This window comes from Alexandromys fortis, unplaced genomic scaffold, assembly GCF_014885135.2.
Source record: "Alexandromys fortis isolate MF-2015 unplaced genomic scaffold, M_Fortis_MF-2015_v1.1 scaffold_66, whole genome shotgun sequence".
Taxonomy (NCBI): Eukaryota; Metazoa; Chordata; class Mammalia; order Rodentia; family Cricetidae; genus Alexandromys; species Alexandromys fortis.
This window is the reverse complement of record NW_026067950.1, coordinates 1446773-1467840: the sequence shown is the minus strand read 5'-3', so window position 1 is coordinate 1467840 and position 21068 is coordinate 1446773. Positions and strand designations below refer to the sequence as shown.

The following is a 21068-nucleotide window of genomic DNA, read 5'->3' as shown; positions in this document are numbered from 1 at the left end:
TGCTTGGCCCCATTTTTCTTTTAGACAGATTCAATCTTGTGTAGCCAGAGTGGCCTTCAACCCACAGAGATCTGTCTGCCTCTTTCTCCCCAGTGTTGGGATTAACGGTGTGTGGAGCCTGGCTAACTAGTGGCTCGCTCTGCACTCTGATCTTCAGGAAAGCTCTGTTATACCACAGCATTCATGATTTAGAATGCCGGACTTTATACTTTGGGCCATGTGATTGCTAGCTCTCAAACATCCCACTGTTCAGGACGCATGGATTCTGTTCTCATCGCCCTCCCTGCACAGGATCTGAGTGGCGCCTCCGTGATCTGTCCTAGGATCCTCTTGCTATTAGCATGCTCACTTGTGCAATTACAGTTCGTCCAGCTCCTCTCCTCAGGAGGAAGGCCTGCTTATGTAGCTACCTATTTTTAAAAATGCCTTGGAGACGATCAGATAAATTCAGAGTAAAGTCTGAAAAGTTCAGGTCAGGAATGAGTAAGCGGCCGTCATAGCTCCTTCATGATTCAGCCATATACTATTATTTTAATCATGTTTTATAATAAGAAAATAAAAACCCTTTAAGTGACTTTTATGTTTACTTATTTTTTTATTTAATGATTTCTGACTTGTAATAAGGATGGAGAAGTGGAAGGGACCCCGAGCTCCCATCTCTTAGCCCCATCTACAGTTGCCCTTCTTGTAAGTTCATGTGCAGAGCCACATATATCACACACAGTCTCTGAGTTCACGTGCAGAGCCACATATATCTGTCTATCTATCACACATAGATAGTCTCTGAGTTCATGTGTAGAGCCATATCTATCTATCTATCTATCACACATAGATAGTCTCTGAGTTCATGTGCAGAGCCATATCTATCTGTCTATCACACACAGATAGTCTCTGAGTAAAATTTTAGATCCCATGTCCCACCTAGAACCATAGTCACAGAACCCCAGTCAGGATGGTGACGTTGACACAGTACTGTTATCTAAGGCTGTGCATAGGACCTAATGTTCACGGGAGACCTCACTAATGCTTGGTACACTGGAGAAAATGTCTAGGTCAGGGTTATATGTCACACATAATCATTCTTTTTTCCCCCACTTTTTCTGTTTTCTTTTGTTTGTTTGTTTTGTTTTGTTTTGAAATTGAGGCTCCCAGTGTAGCCCAAGCTGGTCTTGCATTTGGCATGATCCTGCCTCTGCTTCTTGAGTACTGGGGTCACGGCCCATACCCCCACACTCAGCTCTCCCTTTTGTATCTTTTAATCTGGAACAATCCCACAGTCTTTGAAAGGCATCGGCCACTTGTTAAAATAGCGTGTTTTATGCGGAGTTTGCATGTTTTCTCATGCAGCCTTGGCCTTCTGCAGGACGGCACCAGCGGTGGGGTTGCTCCAGTGCATGCCTTGCAGTGCCGTGAGCGTCTCTTTCCCCACTCTGCTGGCGTAGGTTGTGTGGAGTTGGTACGTGCAGCATGTCCATGCTGTCCAGACACCGGGCTTCCTATTGCCATCAGTGAAGTAGTTTATGGGGAGATTCCCTAAAGTTCTGTAAATATCTCATTTTAGCTATCTCCCTAGAGTTTTAACACGCACTAACTTGACCATACTTCCTACCTTCTCTCCAGTTCTATTCTCTCTGTACTGGTCACAAGGAGGAAATTGAATCTTCCACTTAATTAAAACTTATTTTGAACAAGGGTGTGTAAACACTATGGTTTGGCACATACTAGGTTTACATCTTGAATAGTTAAGAATACCTAGATACTTTTTCACCTGAAATTGGAGTTGAGTGTTAACAGAAGGGCTTTGCACTTGTTGTAGAATATTGTTCCTCAGAAATCATAATTTGATTTAAAAACTATATATGCATTAAACTGTTTAATAAGGTCTTTATTTAGTGCCACATTTATTTTACAAAGGGTAGATGCTTATTTCAGCAATGATTTGTCATTAAAATTATGTCAAAATGTCTTAAAATGTTGTTGCAACTGTAAACAAACTCATAACACACACAGAGCTAATTATGGATGCCATCTGTTTATTTTTGCCAAGGTTTTTTTTTTTTTTAAAAGACCATGGCATTGTCTGCTTATGATAAGCTCCAGGATTATTGTAATGACTAAGCCCTGTCCTTCAATTAGTGCAGTCGAGGCCAGAAGATAATTCGCTTGTTCAGTGACCTTTTCCAGTGTCCATGTATGAAGTATGACATGTCACGATAGGGAAATTGTAGTGACATATACCTAGAACTTAATTTTTGCAAGGAAAAAAACTGGTGTCAAAGTAATAGGTATGGCCAAAGCTTTCTGAAATTTTTAGAATTTGAGATTTTAGATGAAAGATTATGTGATCTTTTTCAGTGTTGTAAATGGCTTTATTTTTACCCACATTTAAAGATTTGTAAGCAAAGTGTCAATTAAATTATAATGACGTATCTCTATCTCTGTCCATGTGCCTGTGTGTCAGTTGCCTGTGTTTGCACATATGTATCCCATGTGCTGGTGTGGAAGGCCAGGTACTCCCCTGGCAGCATCAGCTGAAATAGTTATCAGCAGTCTGCTGAGAAAGCAGAGTGGTTTCCCTCACCCTGTTTTGCTATTGTGCATGCTAAGCACTGCCCTCGCCTGTCTGGAGGGAAGGCAACCTGAAGGCTCCATCTGCCGCTTCCTGCCATGCCGCACTGCTGCGAGATCACGCTAATCGTGCTGCTTGTCAGGACAGGTTAGTGAAAGCATGCAAGTGGGCGCAGCTCAGACTAGATGAGGGCTGAGAACACCAGCAGCCTCCCCACACGTGCCGCAGCAAGTGTAGCAGAAGGGGCTGACTGCCAGCCATGTTGAGAACTGCAGCAAAAGAAATGTAAAGTCAAACTGTTAAGTGTTGAACCACAAATTAATCCAAATCAGGAAAAGTAGCCCAAAAGCATGTAAATGCGTTCGGGGGTTGCTCTGACTGTCATCTGTGTAGAATTGTGTTTGTTCTTTCATTGTACGTGTTTCACTGCGACTTTTCAGTCAGGTATTGTTAAAGGTTAAACAGAATTAACTTCCCTTGACTCTGTAACTTGGAATTTTTGTTGTTGATGTCCATTTATTTGCCTTTTTCTTCATCTATTAACTGAGGTCTTGGCCTTACAGGTTGAGCATCCTGTCACAGAATGCATTACTGGCCTGGACTTAGTCCAAGAAATGATCCGTGTTGCCAAGGGCTACCCTCTCAGGCACAAGCAAGCGGATATTCCCCTCAGCGGCTGGGCAGTTGAATGTCGGGTTTATGCTGAGGTAAAGTGTGTTCTGAGGGGAGGCAGGAGGGTGGTTATGTCCAAGGCAGAGCAGCCAGTGTGGCTAAACCGCAGGTAGAGCCAGCGTTTGATAACCTGTGGTAAAAGCAGAAGAACATTAGGTAATCTGGAACAATTAAAAACAGAATGGAATTCAAGTGCTGCTCCCGTCTGCATGGGGAAGTTGATAGCGGTGTGTTGAGAAGCAGCAGAGCCTCGGCTCACGGGTGCCGACTTTGTCCTCTATGATTCCAGGGAAGGGGTCTAAATTTAAAGCCTTTGGTAAAACATGCACTCTTCATTCATAACATTAATTACGGGTTTTTCCAAAGTCTTAGTCTGGCTGGCAACCAGTACAAATCAGGTATCAGAACATTTGGTACCTGAAGATGCTGTCCTCGGATAACTGGAGAGTGCCACATGCATATTTTATCTTTTAGATGCAGAAGTGGTCTCGTAACGAACAGCAGTGAGTTGGTAATATCTCTGAGAGTGCCATGAGCTCAAGACTAGCTGCTGTTAGTCAATCGTGACGTGGTGACCCCGAACTCCCAGATCTGTTCCCCATGTATATGTGTGTAAGCATGTGCAGCTTTCTTCTGAGTCTTTGCTTGGCCAATTCAGCTTCTCGGCTTTGCCATATGGGAGCTGTTTGGAGAAGTAAGAGAAGCAATCTCCTGGGTGTGTTGCATTTGTGGTTCTGACAGGAGTTACATTTGATGGTGGGGTCTAGGTCATTTTATTTTTTCCTAAGGCATTCTAAGAAGTTTTAGAAAAAGTTGGAATTTTACCAACTTCAATAAAGTATGATGGAGGTCAGGCTAAACTCTGCTTGCAGTTCTGTTTGATTTAAATATACTTAGAAGTTGTCTAGAGGATGAGACACTCGTACTCTGGAATTTGTGAATTGGTAAATACTGTATGTTAAAAATAGACCTATAAATACTCTTCATTGTAGTTGACCTTGCTCGCGCTGGTTTATGTTTCAAAGACTGTGCTTCCTTTCCTTTGAACCTCCAGGACCCCTACAAGTCTTTCGGCTTACCGTCTATTGGGAGACTGTCTCAGTACCAGGAGCCGATACATCTACCTGGTGTAAGTCATTAACTGTGATACCAACTGAGGGGCTCAGACCTTGATTTATACCATACTTTTATGTTAGAGCGTGTCAACACCAGAGGGTGTAAATTGAGGGACAAGGGAAATTCATGGGGAGTCGGTTTTTGTGTTAAGTAAAAAATATCTTTTGTACCTTCTGGTATTTAGAAACATCAGAATCCACTCAACAGGGTAAGTTTAAACACATCTAATCATATAAATGATAGTTTATACTGTAAAAGATTATAATATCCTAAGAATGGGAAGTGACTTTTTGTGTTAAAAATATAATCTTTTCTTCAAAAAAAAAAAATCTAATCCAGCCCCCTGTTGTAGTCAGCTCATCAGCAGGACTTTATTAAGAACAGAGTAACGCATTCTGTGTGGTATCACTAGCTATAAGGAAAAAGTGACCATAGTTTATTTTATCCCACGGTTGGTCTGTCCCTTGTCCCTTAAGCAATGTGGTTGCATAAAAAGAACAAGGGTGGCAGCTCTGTTAGTCAAGGCACTGAGTGCATGCGCAGATGACGTAATGCAGCTGCGGCTGCAAGGCTGCAGCATCTGTGAATAAGACCGTTCAGTTTTACGGGTGGTAAGAAGATGGTGAAAGACTGCAGGAAGAATTCTAAATCTGAAGATGTTATTGGATATATGATTTATTTCACTTTTAAACTGTTTTTGCCCCTGTGCTTTCTAAAGGGATTTGACCCCTCTAGACCTAGAGACTCCATGCTGTGTTCAAAGTGTGGAGGCAGAAAAAAAACTGTAAAGATTGAACAGGCATCATGTGATGCTAAATAGCACATCAGAGCAAGTGTCGCGGGGACATAGCTAAACACTTTTTTAATCAAACAAAAAAGTCTTAAATAAGAAGCATAATGATTACTCTGGCGTTAGGAGTTTCCACCATGTTGTAATAGCTCACAGAATGTCAAACATTTTGCCCTCTCAAGTTTTTGCAATTTGCAATTTTCAAACGTGAGACCTGTTGAAAGTACAAGTGATAATGGACAAACTCTACCCCCTACAGTCTTTGTCCCACCAAATCTTTCTTCAATTAATGCTGCAGCAGGAGTTTTATGTAATAACATTTGCAGTTGCGATCCATCCATAGAAAGAAAAAACAATTAAAATGCCTTAAATGTTCTGCTTACTGCTGTTATTTGCGCGTGTGAATGTTGCATGTCAGCTAAATGGACCAAGGAATAGATGAAGAGATTGGGGGCAGGAGAGTGCGCACTAAGCTTTGTCTATCATTATTGCTGCGAGCAATCAAATTGATGTCAGCAGGACAGTAGATGCGTTGACAGCTGTAATTATGTATCTCCATGGTGATCACTTTTGGCCTGTCATGGAGGCCCATGAGTCCCCTCCCTTAGAAGCATTTAATCAGATTGGGCTGTCACTTGTCAGGTATACACGGCGGGCTGGGAGTTGTGCTGAGGGGGAGGTGAGTTGAGAATGAAGGGTGGGACACGCCTGATAGTTTCCAGGGGCCGCGATTTGGCTGACGAAAGCAATTTAATTTTTAAACCCAGGAGGTTTCTGAGGACTGACTTGAGAACCTGACACTTGGGGAGCATGGGTGTTTTTAGTGTGGTCCTCTTCCCCTCGCTTTACTAAGACTAGATGTGGCAGCTTCACTCGGGAAGCTGGTTCTGGCTCTTACGTTTCCTGGTCACAAAGAAGGAGCAAATACCTCAGAGCTGACTTTTGGTCCACACCTTCACGTGCGTCTTTAAGTCTGAAACGCGTTGTCAGGGCAGGGATGAGGCTCTTCCTGTAGTCTTTGGTTGTTCTCCTTAGAGCGCCATTTGACTTTACTCTTGAAGTGGTCAGTGGAAGTTTACGCAGGCTTTGTTTTCACGGATGAACGGGCACCAAATCTGGTTTTTAGTTGGTTGTTAGAAGAAAGATAGATAGTTGGCTATTATTTGGACAAACCTATATAAACAGTTAAAAGTCAAAGTTAAAAACTGCTTTATACAGTTTTTTCTGGAATGTTGATCAGTCTGCATGTGCTGATTATATATGATACATTTTCATTTGAACCCTGTGGGTTCAAACTGACAAATTCCTGTAATTATTGTAGTAAACAACAAAGACAGTTATACTTAGCAGCCACAGAGAAGTTACTTGGCTTTTAGGGTGGTATTATTTAAGATGATGAGAACTGTGATATGAACTGCAGGGGAATACAGTAATATTCCTCATCGCCTGTAGTATTTTCCTGGTGCATTGGACGGGATCTGTGCAGCAGATGACAGATGCACTGAAAGTCAGCCTCAGACCCGCAGCCACCCTGGTGTCAAACAAGCTTTGGCCATGCGCTGTGGGTAGAAAGCCGCCAAGCTGGGGAGAGTAGTTCTGACTTATTGGCACCCAAACCAGTAAGATGGCATCTTTTCTCTTAACCTGGTTACTAACGGCCATTTAAATGCCAAGAGAAAACTCACTGAAACTTCACCCAAACTAGTAAGATGGCATCTTTTCTCTCAGCCTGGTTACGAGCAACCGTTTAAATGCCAAGAGAAAACTCACTGAAACTTCACTGCTTTCACAGCCGCCTAGTAATTCTTTCCCATTTTGTACAAACACCAAATTTTATACAATTTATGCCCTAAAGTTTGTTTTCAGTAAGCAAAGACTGCACACATCTTGTATGAATGTGGAATGGCTTTCACTTTTAGAACTTCATTTGGAATTTGGGTTCACGGACCCAAGGTGTTGCGTTGCTACACGTGCAAAAATCAGAGTGCGTTCCAGCTTTCTCTTTAAAACCTTAAAAGAGAATCAGAGTGCGTTCCAGCTTTCTCTTTAAAACCTTAAAAGAGAAGAGCGGTGTGATGTCCACTTGTCTTCAAATGCCGTGTGATAAAGCCATCACCTACCCTCATGTGGATATTCTAGACAGGGGGTTCTATGTGCCGTCCCTTGATAATTGCCTAAATTAAAATATTAAAGGCCTAGCAGCCGCTGCGTTGACCTTTTCCTGCCTTGCCTAGCAGATGAGCTGCTGTTTATTGGGTAGCTCCTTCTCACAGGTGACAGAGCTCCCTGTCTTCTCTTCCCACCCCTTACAATGTTGGGCACTGCAGCCCTGCTGCTTTGGAAGCTTCGATTAAATTCTTCCATCCTCAAGCCCTAGGATATGATGCCTCCCAGCCTTAAATATTTTGATTAGTTTCTAAATACTTCAGATCCAAAACTTGGTCACAATAAATGTAATAAATGCCCTGTCCTTGGCAGATGCTCATTCCAAGTTTTACATGGCTAACCTCTGCTGTGCTGCTGGGATCAAGCTGAGAGAGGAAAACAAGAACCAGTGATGCACTAACTAACTTGTTGGCTGGTTAGCAGCAACCAGGGGCTTCAAAAGGATATTTTGAACCTGTGCCGGTCCTCCCCAAGATGAAAAGTACAGAATCCAAACTCTAATTGGAGCTCGCATCCTCACAGAGAGAGCCTTGTGGAAAGCTGTGTAAACACGGAGGCCTCTGGGGACCGAAAGTATCAGAAAATAGCATTCACGGTTGAGGGGGTGAGGCCAAGGAGGAAAAGTGTTGCTGACTTGAAAGCCCGGCCAGTTCGTATAGCTCAGAGGGCCTGAGAGGGAGAGGGATAGCCGGGGCCTCCCCAGTGCCCCTCCAGGAGGGGGCTTTAGTGGGGCGTCTTCTTAACACGCTGCAGCCAGTGGCAGGTGTGCCCCGGGGTAGGGGTGTATGAAGCCTCCCTCCTCCCAGTTTCTTTTCTTTTTATTAGTGAAAGAACAAAAATTGTATGCATAGTGCATATCAAGAGATCAGACCCTCATTGTGTGTCTGGGTTGTTTTCAGTTTTCCAGAGGCAGGGATGTTGAGATTGTAACTTTACTATCCCTTTTCGCCATGGAAAAATAGCTTGCGGTTAAATAAAACAAATCTGCCCAATATGAAATTACGTACTTTTTCTTTTCTTCCTCAGGTCCGAGTTGACAGTGGCATCCAACCAGGAAGTGATATCAGCATCTATTATGACCCTATGATATCAAAAGTTAGTTCCATTTCTTTATTTTCTTTGAAACAGTACTTACATTTAATTAAGGAATCAGAAGTTGAGCCTTTTTATTAACAATGTACTGTAATTAAACAAACCTGAAAGCAGTATGCGAAAGTGAAAACAGTTATCTCATGGCTTGTGGGGCTTCCTCAGCACAATCACCATCTACCGGCACTGCCCCTGTGCACATGCGCAGCTCCCGTACCCTCACTGCCCCTGCGCACGTGCGCAGCTTGCATCTTAACCAGCAGCAGCTCAGCCTACTGGAATGAAAGAAGTTAAGCTGGTTTTGCCCTTTCAAAAGAGGGTGGTGTAAGTGGCAGGTTCTTTGGAGAACTGGACCCATAGGCTGTATTTGTTAAGAGTGCTTTTGACCTTCGAAGGTTTTCCAAATTACAACTTGCGTGGTTTCAGGCTTTGTTGTTTACACTGTGGCTGGAACCCAGAGCCTGTGTGTCCCAGCCAGGCGCCCCACCACTGAGCCGCCACCCGTCACAGCTTTTACAGAAAAGTGTGCAATAATAGGATTGGCCTGTGTGCCTTTTTAAACTTTAACGTAGCAGAGTAAATTAAAAAATCATGAATCTCTAAAATCTTAAGACTTCATAAATGGTAAAATGCTATAACAGTTAAACTTCTGTTTTTATTAGAAAATCCCTTGTCTCTGAAACAGTAAAGGACCTATTATCATCAAGTTTTTGTTTTGTTTTGTTTTTTAGTTTGGTGCAGGGGATCAAACAGGGACCGCGCTAGTGTGTCCAGCGCTCTGCCACGAACCACAGCCCATCCATCCCCAGATTATATAGGTGTAGTTGAAAGCACAAGTCGTTTTTGTCTTTGTAACTTTTTCACATAAGTTTTTACCATTAATATTCTTAAAAGAAATCTTAGATGTTTTATTTATTAGAGAAACACACTTTGAAAGAAAAAAATAACACAAAATATTACAAACTGATTTTTAAATTTGCTGTCTTTATTTTTTTTTAGATGAATATATTCCCATTCAGGAAAATACCCTATAAATTTTCTAGATAACTTGTATGTGTGAAATTTATTTTTCCTGATACAGTGTCTCACTATGTAGCTGGGTGACCTGGAACGTGCTTTGTAGACCAGGCTGGTCTCAAACTCACAGAGAACCGTCTGTGTCTGCCTCCCAAGTGCTGGGATTAAAGGTTTGTGCCATCATGGGGCACACTGGCTTTATACTGAAGAGCTTATAAAATTTATAATAATTAGAATAATTACAGCCTATAATTTAATGATGCACCAGAAAAGGCCTTAATATATATTTTCAAAGTCTTATTTTTTAGATTTTAGAGATTACATATAAAAAGACGTAGATTCATGCAGAAATAGGACCTTCCTCGTTCTTAACCAGTGCCTTTAGTTTTGTGTTATCTACAGGTGAGAGTAATTTTAAGACAGCCTAGCCTTTTATTTCATTTTCATACTGACTCTTTTGAAAGCTACAAAAGTTTTGGTTGTTTGGGACATCAAACTTGGAAGCCTCGAAAACCAGGGAAATTAGTGCCCTGTGCTGCTGGGCTGTGCCCGTTCTTCAGGCTCCGCCCTCCCCGCTCTGTCTGGGCTGTGCCAGTTCTTTAGGCTCCGCCCTCCCCGCTCTGTCTGGGCTGTGCCAGTTCTTTAGGCTCCGCCCTCCCCGCTCTGTCTGGGCTGTGCCAGTTCTTCAGGCTCCGCCCTCCCCCTCGGTCTGGGCTGTGCCAGTTCTTTAGGCTCCGCCCTCCCCGCTCGTCTTTCCTCTGTGCTTGTTTCCAGAACATGCCTGCTTTGCTTTCAGATATGTCTTTACTATGACAGTGATATTAAGAGGAACATCAGTGATAGGCTGGTTCTCATTTGTTTCTTCAAAGAAGTCTTAATTGACATATTTTATATTAAACAATTGGAGGGCTATGAGAATTGAGAAGGCACAGTGGTGGATGTGTTAGGAAGTGTTAGACCTTTACCCGGCCCCGTCACTCAGTCTGCGGCTGGCTCTAATGCCATCTTGTTTACTTGTAGCTCGTCACATACGGGTCTGACAGAGCAGAAGCACTGAAGAGGATGGAGGATGCCCTGGATAATTATGTGATCCGAGGTAAAACGCAAACATTTGCCTTTTGTTACTGTGTGCGACACCTGGTTCTAGAGGACATCGGGAAGGCCTTGTATGAGGGAATTCCAGAATCAGTCGCTTACTGTGCTTAACATGGAAGTGAGAAAAATGTGAATGGGTAAGCGTGGACACCGGCACAGATGCTCAACTCTGCAGTCCACGGTATTTAGGTGAGCATAGACAGGGCATAGCTTTCCCTCTAAATGACTCACACTATCTTGTAGTTGAACATTGTACGTAATGTGAGAGACTGTGAAGATCCATTATCCCTAATAGTTGGATGTCAAGTTCTCTGTGTCACTGTCTGTGAGTCTCTGGGTCAGGAAGTGGGAAGCTTGCAGACGTGAGCAATGGACATAGGGCCTTACATTTGATTAATTCAGCGATTGGGAGAACAGATCTTGGCTTCTGCTTGGAGAAGAGTTAGATAGTTTGCTAGGAAGTGTGGTTTTCTTCCCTGGGTCTCTGTCCTCATGCAAGCCTTCCGAGAGCAATGCTGCCTGAATCAGAAGTCACTCTTGCAATCGGGTCTGTAAAGTGGTTATTCTACTGAGGAGAAAATTATATATTAAATGTAAGTACTAACTTTGCGTTAGTAATGAAAAGAGTTTTGCTATGACATCTGCCCACTATAATTTTGGATGTCCAGGGAGGGTCTAAGAGCATCCTCTAGGTATGCCTGGGTGCTGGATCATTTTCAGACTCTGCTCTTCAGCGGATCCGAGTTTGGTTTCATTATCCACACAGGTGGCTCACAATTACCCGTAAATCTAGCTCCAAGGATCTGATGTCTTCTTCTGGCCTCCATGGGTAGACATATATGTGTTCATAAAGATATCTGAATAAAGATACAGGATTAGCAGGCAGTGGAGTAGGCGTGTCGGAAACGAGTGGGGGATGGGAATTAAAAGTAAATGGGATAAAGGTGGAGACTCCCTGACTTTGAACGTGACTGTTTGTGAAGTTGGACTAATGAGTGTCGTAAGTAAGGCTCAGAATGGAATATTAACAGCTAATGGGACACATTTCAGATGAGCCTTATAGTCCTGCAGACGGGCGAGGCTGTGGGGAGAACTAACCCAAATACATATCCCTAGGCTAAAGAGAAAATATGTCTGAATAAATATTAAACTCTAATTAGTACGTTTATTTTTCATAGTAGGCGGGTTAGCAGGTCTGAAACCAATTTATGTACATTCTGGAATTGAGGAAATAAATACGTGTATTGTGGATAATAAGAACCAAGTTTCCTCTTGTCAGAAAGGCAGTAACAGATGTGGGAACGAGGGCCTGGGGGTGGAGTGAACCCTGTGTGTGGTATGAGGTTGAGTCTGAAGGTATCCGTGAGAACTCTTGGGCTTTAATAAACTGATGAAGGTGTAAAGGTGTGTGCATATGCGTATACATGTCCGCGTGTACACACGCCATGTGTACATTCTCTAGCTGAAGGTTCTGAACTTTGGCACAGTTAACACTTTGGGGACAGTCCTGTGTAAAGTGCGCGTGTCCATGTGCGTGGCTTCTGTCCACTCAGTTTACTAAGCGTGTCCAGGCTTGTGAGCGTGAAGGGCAGAGCTGTCCTGGGAGAGTGGATCAGGATAGGACAAATGCACATCTGTCTTCCCAGCTCTCCCCTGGACTCCACGTATTCAGCAGGCTGAGGCAGGATTGCTGGGTGACAGTTCCAGGACAGTTTTGGCTTCAGTGTGACACCCTGTATAAACTGTAAAACAAACAAACGAAGGAAAACCTCAAAAGCAGGTAGGTCGGGTTAGGAAGACTCAGGAGCTGCTTGAGGAGGCCTCTGCTGGTCAAACTGGGAGTTTGCCACACAGGAAGTAATGCCAGCAGCACCTTACACCCTGTCGCTGAAGTGAGAGTCAGGAGCTAGAAATGCTTGGGTTGGGTAAATGAAGTTAGCATGGCTCCTCCACATAGATTGTAAACCAACACATGTAGAAAAAGTACTACATTGAGAATATAAAATATAAGAAAATCAGTAGGTGCTGAAGTTAGCGGGGAAAATGGAGAAACAGCTATTTTTATAGTTTCTTGGCATCCCACCATGGAAACTGTTTCATGCTAGCAACCTTCCCAAGCGGTTCACCCAGGCCCTGCACCTCTTGTTATCATCTGTGACACACATGCACATGCGTGCACGCACAGGCATGCAGACACACAACTGAAAACGGGTGGACAGAATATAATCGTGAGGAAACAGCAGACAAACCACCCTGAAAGACAATCAACAGAATAAATGGCCTCTGATCTCCAAAGGTGTCAAGGTCAACAAACACAAAGAGAAGGCAGCAGCTTATCTAGATCAAAGGGAACAGGAGCACAGACTGCTGGGTGCAAGGGTTTCTCACTAGATCCTGGACCAGGAAAAGAGGCTTTCCTTTGTAGTAAAAGTCATAAGCGGGACAACAACAACGGGGGAAATCTGAGTAAAGTCTGTAGATCAGATAGATACTGGGTTGCTGAAGAGACCTGTCTTCTCCTTAGGAACGCCACAGGACGATATTAAGAGGCTGTCCTGTCCTCAGCCTACCTTCTGTGTTTCTGTTAGAAAATGGTGTGTGTGGTCTGTGGTCTGTGCATCCAAAGAATCAACACAGAGGTATGCGGAGGGGCCGCAGACTCAGAGCAAGGGTCAACGGTGGACAATAATTATCTAGTTTTGCCAACTTGCGAAAATTCTGAAATTACTACAGAATAAGTTGGGGTTTTTTTGTTTTGTTTTGTTTTTTAAAATAAAAGGCTCCTTCCCTTCTCCCTGCTGTTATCTTTGATGTTTACTTATTTACCTGGTGAATTCTAAAGGGTAGGTGTGTTTTAAACTGTATTGTAAAGGGAAGGAAAGGCAGGAGAGTTTACTGCGTTGTTAAGTAACTGCTTTGTTGGTCAAACGTGGACCCCAGATACACTAAATTACTTGTGAGCTTTTGTGAAAGTTGAGAAACTTTAGAGCACAGTACACCTAGGTTCAACTTAATTTCCAAGTCCCCATGAAAAAAGCAGTGGCCTCGGCCTCTGTTTGATCCTGGTGGAGTGTTTTGGAACCAGCAGGCAGCCAGAAGGCGGCTCCAGGGGCCTCCCTCTGGGGCCTGGTCATGATTTCTCATGCAGATGGGATCTGGTGAACTCTGGCACAGGTCACCCCCATTCCCAATCTCAAACTCTCAGTCATAATTTTTATGATTTTGTGATTAATAATATTAGTGAGGCTATAAACCAACTCTGAAAGAATTCTCTACCGTCCACATACTGTTTATACAGGGACTCATTCAAATGGCATTGTCTTTCCTGGGACATGGACAGAGAGCAAACGCTCGCCCCTTCCATCTGGTGTCTTGAGGTTTTTATGTGTGGAATAGTGTCCGGATGGTTCGTGTTCTGGCTTTAGAATTACTTCCTGGACAGTAGGTCTTGGAGCAGCTAGCTGTGCTATCATCCATACATGGAAAAGTAAGTGCTACATTACTGTCTGCCTTAGGTTAGCAAAGCAGCTGATGATTTGATTTCACAGTCTGACAGTGTGGGGAATGCTATTGGAGGGAGGCTGCTTGTCCGTTCCTGGCTGCCCACCCCGAAATAACCACACAGAAACTGTATTATGCGAATCACTGCTTGCCCAATCACTTCAGCATATTCTAGCTAGCTCTTATATCTTTGGTTAACCCATTTCTATTATTTTATATTTTACCATGAGGCTCGTGCCCTACCAGCAAGGTTCTGGCTAGTGGCTTGCATCTTTCTCCTGTGGTGGCTCTATGGAGTCTGACTGACTCCACCTATTCTCTCTCTGTGTATCTCTTCCAGTATATTCTGTTAAACCATTGGCTGAAAGAAACTCCCTTATTAACCAACCAAAGCAACACATAGACGGAAGACTTCCCACACCAGTGTGCTATTTAGAGAACTTTAAGGACAAATGTATTTGAGTTTTAATTTTATTCTCGAAACATTATTTAGTGAAATCTAAGTCTTTTTCATGTTGTATTTACTATACATGTAGAAAGGTTTTTAAAAAATTCTTCAAGGAATGGAAGCAGCCTAGATGTCCATCAATATGCATTGTAAGTGTGATGTATAGACACAATAGAATTTTACTCTGCTGAAAAGAAAAAAATGAAATTATGAAAATTTCAGAAAAGTGGATGGGGTTGGAGAAGAATTATATTAAGCAAGATGACCCAGACTCAGAAAGACACCAACCCTGCCTTCTCATTCATATGATCAGGGCCACCCTAATTGTGTGTGTGTGTGTGTGTGTGTGTGTTTATAAGTGTGGTGAAGTCAGAAAGGTCATAAAGACAATGTAAGATGAGCTTCTGATGGGTAGGGAGTGCATGAGGGCATATGGGACAGGAAGGATGGAGGGAAGGAGATGGGAGGGGGATCAACCGTGAAGTACTTTGTGCGCCGACTTAAAAATGTTTAAAAAAATGCTGTAACAAAAAAAAAAGGAGATGCCCCTTTTTGTGCTTGCCTCTGTTGTTTAATACCCTAAATGTAAGTAATCTTTGCCCATAATCCTTTGGGTTACCTCTTCTAAAGCCAACACCCCCTTTTCAGCTATGAGTACGGAACGAAATGTCAATGCGTCATTCCCCTGCCGTTTGCATTCATTCCAATACTTTGGATATCAGCATCAGAAAGTAACTTTATCTTGTCCAAATTGTAAACTGCATTTTTAAGCCATGTTATGTTATATTTACCGAAGGCAGATTGTGCTGTTTTGGGTATTGGCAGTAAGGAAGGCTGAGAAACCTGTACCAGGACTAGGCTGTAAAGAGAAATTCAGTAAAGCTAACTGTGAAATATTACATGTGTAGGCAAATACTTGTTTTATTTTACTAACTGGACCAATAATTGTAGACGTTAGACGCCTCACTAACTCATCTGTAATTCGGCAGCAGGTCGGGGAGGGTGTCTAGTGAATGGGCAAACTAAGTTGTTGATGTTCATGTAAGAACAATTACTTTGCTCTCTTTGAACTAAATCACTGCTGCTCCTCAGTCTTCTGACTTCAGTCCTTCCCTTGGGGAACTATTTCTGGCACACTTTGTGTATTGTAACTCCTGTAGCAGGGTGTGGGGTTGACTTCATTTGCCTGTGTCTGCTGCTTCTCCTGCTCTTTTGCTCCCTTCCTGCTGATGGCCCTGGCCAGGCCTTGAGACCCTCTTACCTTCTGCTCTCTCGGACTGGAATGGAATCACTCGGACGGCAGCAGACGTCTGTCTCCCTTGCTCAAGCCATCTCTGTTACACTGTAGAACGCACGTCCATTCCTCAACGTTAGCCTAGCCTCCCAGTCTGTGGCTACATCCCTTCCTTCCTCTCACATCCCAGTCCTTTTCTCCGCAGACACTGCCAGCCCTTTGCTGTGGACCACAGTCTGGGCGGTTTCCATGGTGCAGTTGTGGACAGTGTGTTTCCCACCTCACTCCTATCCCTGTGCATCTCCCTCGTGATGTGCAAACCTGCTTTTCTCCTTGCTTCTCACCGCCATTCCATCTCTCTGAAGGACAGTGACCTTTTCTGTGGCCCTTGGACCTTGACTGCTGCACTGGGCTGTACCTCCTCCTGGCAGTCTTCTCTACACAAATGCCCACTGGCAACCATTTGCTTTGTGCAACAGTGAAAAGCCTGTTTTATGTGTATGCGTGTTTTGCTTGTATGTATGTATGCATACCATGTACGTGTCTTGTGTCCATGACGTTTGGGCATCAGAACCCCTGAACAGGAGTTTTGGGTGATTATGAGCCACCAGATGGGTGCTGGGAACTGAACCTTTTTCTTCTGCAAGAGCAACAAGTGTTCTTCTTAACTGCTAAGCCGCCTTTCCAGCCCTGTGAAAATTCTCCAAACAGGTAAAATTACTTAAGTTTCCATCCCCGTGTCTTGCTCCGCCTTTGTAGTATGAACTTGCTGTGGTCATTTGTGCACAGGTGTCTCTGTGGCAGCTGAGAGCCGTCCTCCAAATGTGCTTTGCTTCTGACCACTTGTGATGCAGGTCCAGCTGTTGATCCTCCTTCAGATCATCACCCTTTTCAAGGAGCTTTTAAAGTTCTTGCCCCTTTGGCTCATCTTTTTAATTAAGCGTCTTGACAAACGCTGCCTATTTGTAGATAAATGTCAGAGGTTTCACAGACATTCTGTTACCTCCATAATGAAAGTGTTTGTTTAATAAAAGTCCTTGTAAATGTCTAACATACCTATGCTTCAGACATGTAGTTGATTTTGGGTATTCTCTGCCTATTACTTTAGAGTCCTTGGGAGCAGTAATGTTCAACTATGATTGTTGCCTGCAAAGCAGGGTTGGGATAGGGGTACATTTCTCACAGACATGTAATACCAAGGTGATTTATTTTGCAGTAGAATTCTGGAACTTGGTATGTGGGTTTGAGTAAAGTGGAATGACTTGAGTTGGATTTTATGCAGTTTAGATATACAGTATTTTGTGAATTGGGAACAGAGATGTTAAAATGTTTACATAGTTTGGTAATGCCATCTAGAAGAAAGAGATGCATAGAAAAAACTCCTGGAAGGAGATAGTAAGTTGTTAATATTGATTAGCCTATGGATGGATAGTTATTTTGTCTCCGTATGTGAATCTCATGTTCATGGTAACCTGCTGTAACCAAGGTGTCTAGATACAATGGTATGGATACTATAGAAATAGATGTGGTTTTATGTAATTATTTTGTTGGTTCTTCCAAATAGTGAGATTATTGAAGGGAGTAAACATGTGCACACAGAGAGACAGAAAAGCAGACTAGGGGTTCATCTACTTCATTTGCATTGCCGAAGTGAGATTCCTGCCCCCTCAGGAAGCCTCTAAGAGGAGGAAATTAAAGGAGGGTGTTGAACACATCACTTCAACTTGCATCCCCTGGTTTAGGAATTAGTTGTTGTGCTTAGTGCAAGCAGGGTGGACAGTGAAGTCTGAGTGGGTGGGTTTGGGTTTGGGTTAATATTTTTGTTGGCTAAGGAGACAAGTAATTGAGTTATTGGTAGACAAGGGAGAAAGAGACAGAGGGAGTGGGTTTTTGTGTCACAGGTCAGTATTGGTATCTTTCTTATTAGCTCCCCAGGGTCTCTCACTAACCTGGAGCTCACTGACTAGACTGCCTGGCCAGCAAGCTCTAGGGATCCCCCGTGTCTGCCTGCCCAACTCTGGCATGCAGGTGTACACAGCTATCCTCAGCATTTTTTACATGGGAGTGAAACTGAGTTCCTTATGCTTGTATGGCAAGGATTTTATCGATTCCCTCAGCCTACCGAAAATTGGATTGTTAGCTGACTCATTGTTTTCCAATTCTGCCTGAAATTTTGTTTTTAGGTGTTACACACAACATCCCATTGCTTCGCGAGGTGATAGTCAATGCACGCTTTGTGAAAGGGGATATCAGCACCAAATTTCTCTCTGATGTGTATCCCGATGGCTTCAAAGGTATGTACATATATGTGTGTGCTGAATTATTTAGTTCTCAGGAGTTCATTGAATTATGCCAAGCTATTTTTATTCTAATTGCTACACACAGCGTTTCTGTTATGAACAAAGGTTCTTTGACTTCTCTTCTACTTAGTGTGTTAGCTCTTTGTGTAATTTTGACCATTAACATTCATGATTTTGATTGTGCATGGGTGATTCACAAATGTAACCCCCTTCAGCTCTTCTCTTCAAAAACAAACAAACAAACAAAAAGCTGTGTGTGCAGTTTCTGCTCATGTGTGAGAGTCTAGGTTCATTCCAGCCATGCTACATATGGAGGATAAAAGACAGTCTCTCAGGTAACAGTTTTAAGTGTAAAAAATGAATGTTTGGATGAAGAAAATGTCCTCGTGTTAAATTTCACACTGACAAGTTGTCAGTGAGTGTTTCCAAGTCACAGAAGAATATTCCATCAAATTGGAGATTGAGAGAGCACCGAAGACCTGGTTAACATCAGTGGAAACCAGTGGGTTTACCTGAGACTTTGTAGTAATACCTAGACAGAAATCTCTAGTGAACTTGGTTTGAAGGCTGATTCTTGGCTTCAAGTGTTTAGGGACTTAGTATAGATTAGCAGCCCTTGCTGAGCATGTGTGAAGCACTGGACTTTGATCTCTGTTAAATACCAAGTTAAATATAAAACAAAAAGCACATGTTTTAGTATAGAAAGTATACTAACTGTATAGTTATATTTCAGACTACATGTAAATTCAACTCACCTTTATATAGTTTACTGTTGAATGCATTTGAAAAATGGTTTTTAGTTTAGACTATATAATAAAATTTTTGTAAATTAAATTGAAAATAGCCAATTAGAATATTCTCTGAATTTTATCTTTAGAGTTCTATCATTAAAAGAAATTAAGAATTTATTTTATTTGTACAAAAGCAATAATAATTCATCAGATTATTTTTCCTACATTTTTGGATTTTCAAAAATACAGGATAAACTACATCTTGGCTGTGATTTAACTGAGTATTATCTCAGCTGCTGTCTGCCATCTTGAGGTCAGAACAACGTAGGCCATTACTTTCTACTGTTTCCTTAGCAACAACCCACAGGAGGCATTATCTAAACACCTGTTTAATCAGTGAAAAGAGACCTGTCCATGGTGTTGATGAGAGGGGTGCTTTGGATGTTTCAAGTCACCTGTACACATATCTAGATAAACAGCTCACCTGTTTGGTTCTAATATTTTGTTCTCTTTACTAAAGTTTAGGAGATGTGATAAGTTGGGAAACAGATTTAGAACTTCCATATGGTTCCATGTCCTCCCAAATAATTCATTTGTGTCGGTGACATGATAAGAAATGGTGGGCAGAAGGAAAAAGTAGGTAGAAGAAATTTAAGTCAACTCCCAGAAGCAATTTGTGTATATATGTGAGCATTTGTTTATATTCATGTATATGTGAGCATAAATGTACATGGGCAAGCAACCTTGGTGAGGATACATAGTCTACTTTTAAAATTCTGTAAAATGTTGCAAATTCTTTAGGAGCTATGACCTCCCTTCACCTGAGAAACTGACCTTAGAGCTGAGTACACTCTCCCACAGGACACCACGTTTCCTCTGTCGTACGGAACTGTTTATGCGACTCTTCTGCTTGTAACAGAAAGGGCCCTGGCTGTTGACTGTGCTAATCTGCCAGGAGAACCTTTTACAGTAACTTAATCTCAACTTCCATTTCTCATGAAGCACCAAGAAGCTATGTGATCACTAAGAGAGGAACTGGCTCTAGAGTTTCTTTCTTTTTGTTAGAGTCTTAAGGTGTGACCCAGACTGGCTTTGAATGTGAGGCCCATGCCTGGCTGCTTCTTTTCTTAAAATCTCTTTCTTTTTTATTTAAGATGTTTCTCATATAATATATTTTGATCATGTGTGTTCTCTTTTCTGAAGTCATTCCAGAAGCCTGCCTCCTTACCTACCTGACTTCATGTTCAGAGAAACATAACCAAAGTCAAATAAAGACAAAAAGCACCAAACCGCAACAACAACAACAACAAAAAAAAAGCACACAAAAACCATGAAGTCCATTTTATGTTAGTTGGGTACTCCTGAGTTTGAGGCCTGTCCTGTAGGGTGGTTGATATGCCCAGTATCACTCCTGTAAACGGAGGCTTTGCTGTCCCACCTGGTCCTGCAGCTGCTTTTAAAACAACCACTCAAAGGATTGATATTAATCACAAACCATTTGGTCTGTTGCTCAGGCTTATTACTAACTAGCTTTTACAACTCAAATTAACTCATTTCTATTCATCTATATTTTGCCACATGGCTTCGTGGTGTTAAACTGTTATCTAATACAACTTTTTGCTCTGACAGCTTGCTGGCATCTGCCCTGATTCTGTCCTTCTCTCTGTATCTCTGCTTGGATTTCGTGCCTGGCTTTATCCTGCCTTGCTATAGGCCAAATCAGTTTCTTTTTTAACCAATGGTTATAAAACCTATTCACAGCATACAGAGGGATTATCCCACAGCATGCTCCATTGGAGAAAACGGATCTGTTTTTCTCCCTCTTCCTGCACTTATCAATTGCAAACAATGTCTTGGTTAGGGGTAGGACTCTGTTCTCACTTCTCCATGCTCTGATTTTGTCTGGCTTGAATTTTGCGGGCCCTGTGCATGGTGTCACAGTCTCTGTGACTTCATATGTACATCAGTCCCCTTTTCTTCATGTGTGGGATGGAGTGCAGGGCCTTGTACGTGACAGGCCAGAAGAGTGAGCTTTTTGGACGTTCCCAGCATCTCCTTTATAGCAGGCTTTCTTGGACTGCCAGTCCATAAATCATGATATGTAAACTTATTATTAGTTATGAATGCTCGGACTTTTCTTACGCTTGTCTCACTAGCTCTTATAACTTAAATTAACCTGTTTCTAATTAATCTGTGTTTTTACCTTGGAGCTTTTTATATTTTTTTCATTCTGTATGTCCTACTCCATGACGGGCTGACTGGTCCTGGGTGTCTCCCTTACTTTCTCCTACTTCTCTCCTCTCCTCTCCTCTCCTCTCCTCTCCCCTCCTCTCCCCCCTG

General features: G+C 42.5%; 1 protein-coding gene across 2 annotated transcripts in view; it reads left to right on the top strand.

Annotated features, from left to right (window-relative positions):
* Positions 1 to 21068, top strand: part of Pcca (propionyl-CoA carboxylase subunit alpha) — a 272275-nt gene that overhangs the window by 113704 nt on the left and 137503 nt on the right. For both annotated transcript variants that reach the window (XM_050150358.1, XM_050150359.1), the window contains exons 13-17: positions 3133 to 3276; positions 4296 to 4370; positions 8340 to 8408; positions 10440 to 10515; positions 17881 to 17991. In XM_050150358.1, coding sequence (XP_050006315.1) covers positions 3133 to 3276; positions 4296 to 4370; positions 8340 to 8408; positions 10440 to 10515; positions 17881 to 17991 — 475 coding nt within the window. The remainder of the gene's footprint in view (positions 1 to 3132; positions 3277 to 4295; positions 4371 to 8339; positions 8409 to 10439; positions 10516 to 17880; positions 17992 to 21068) is intronic.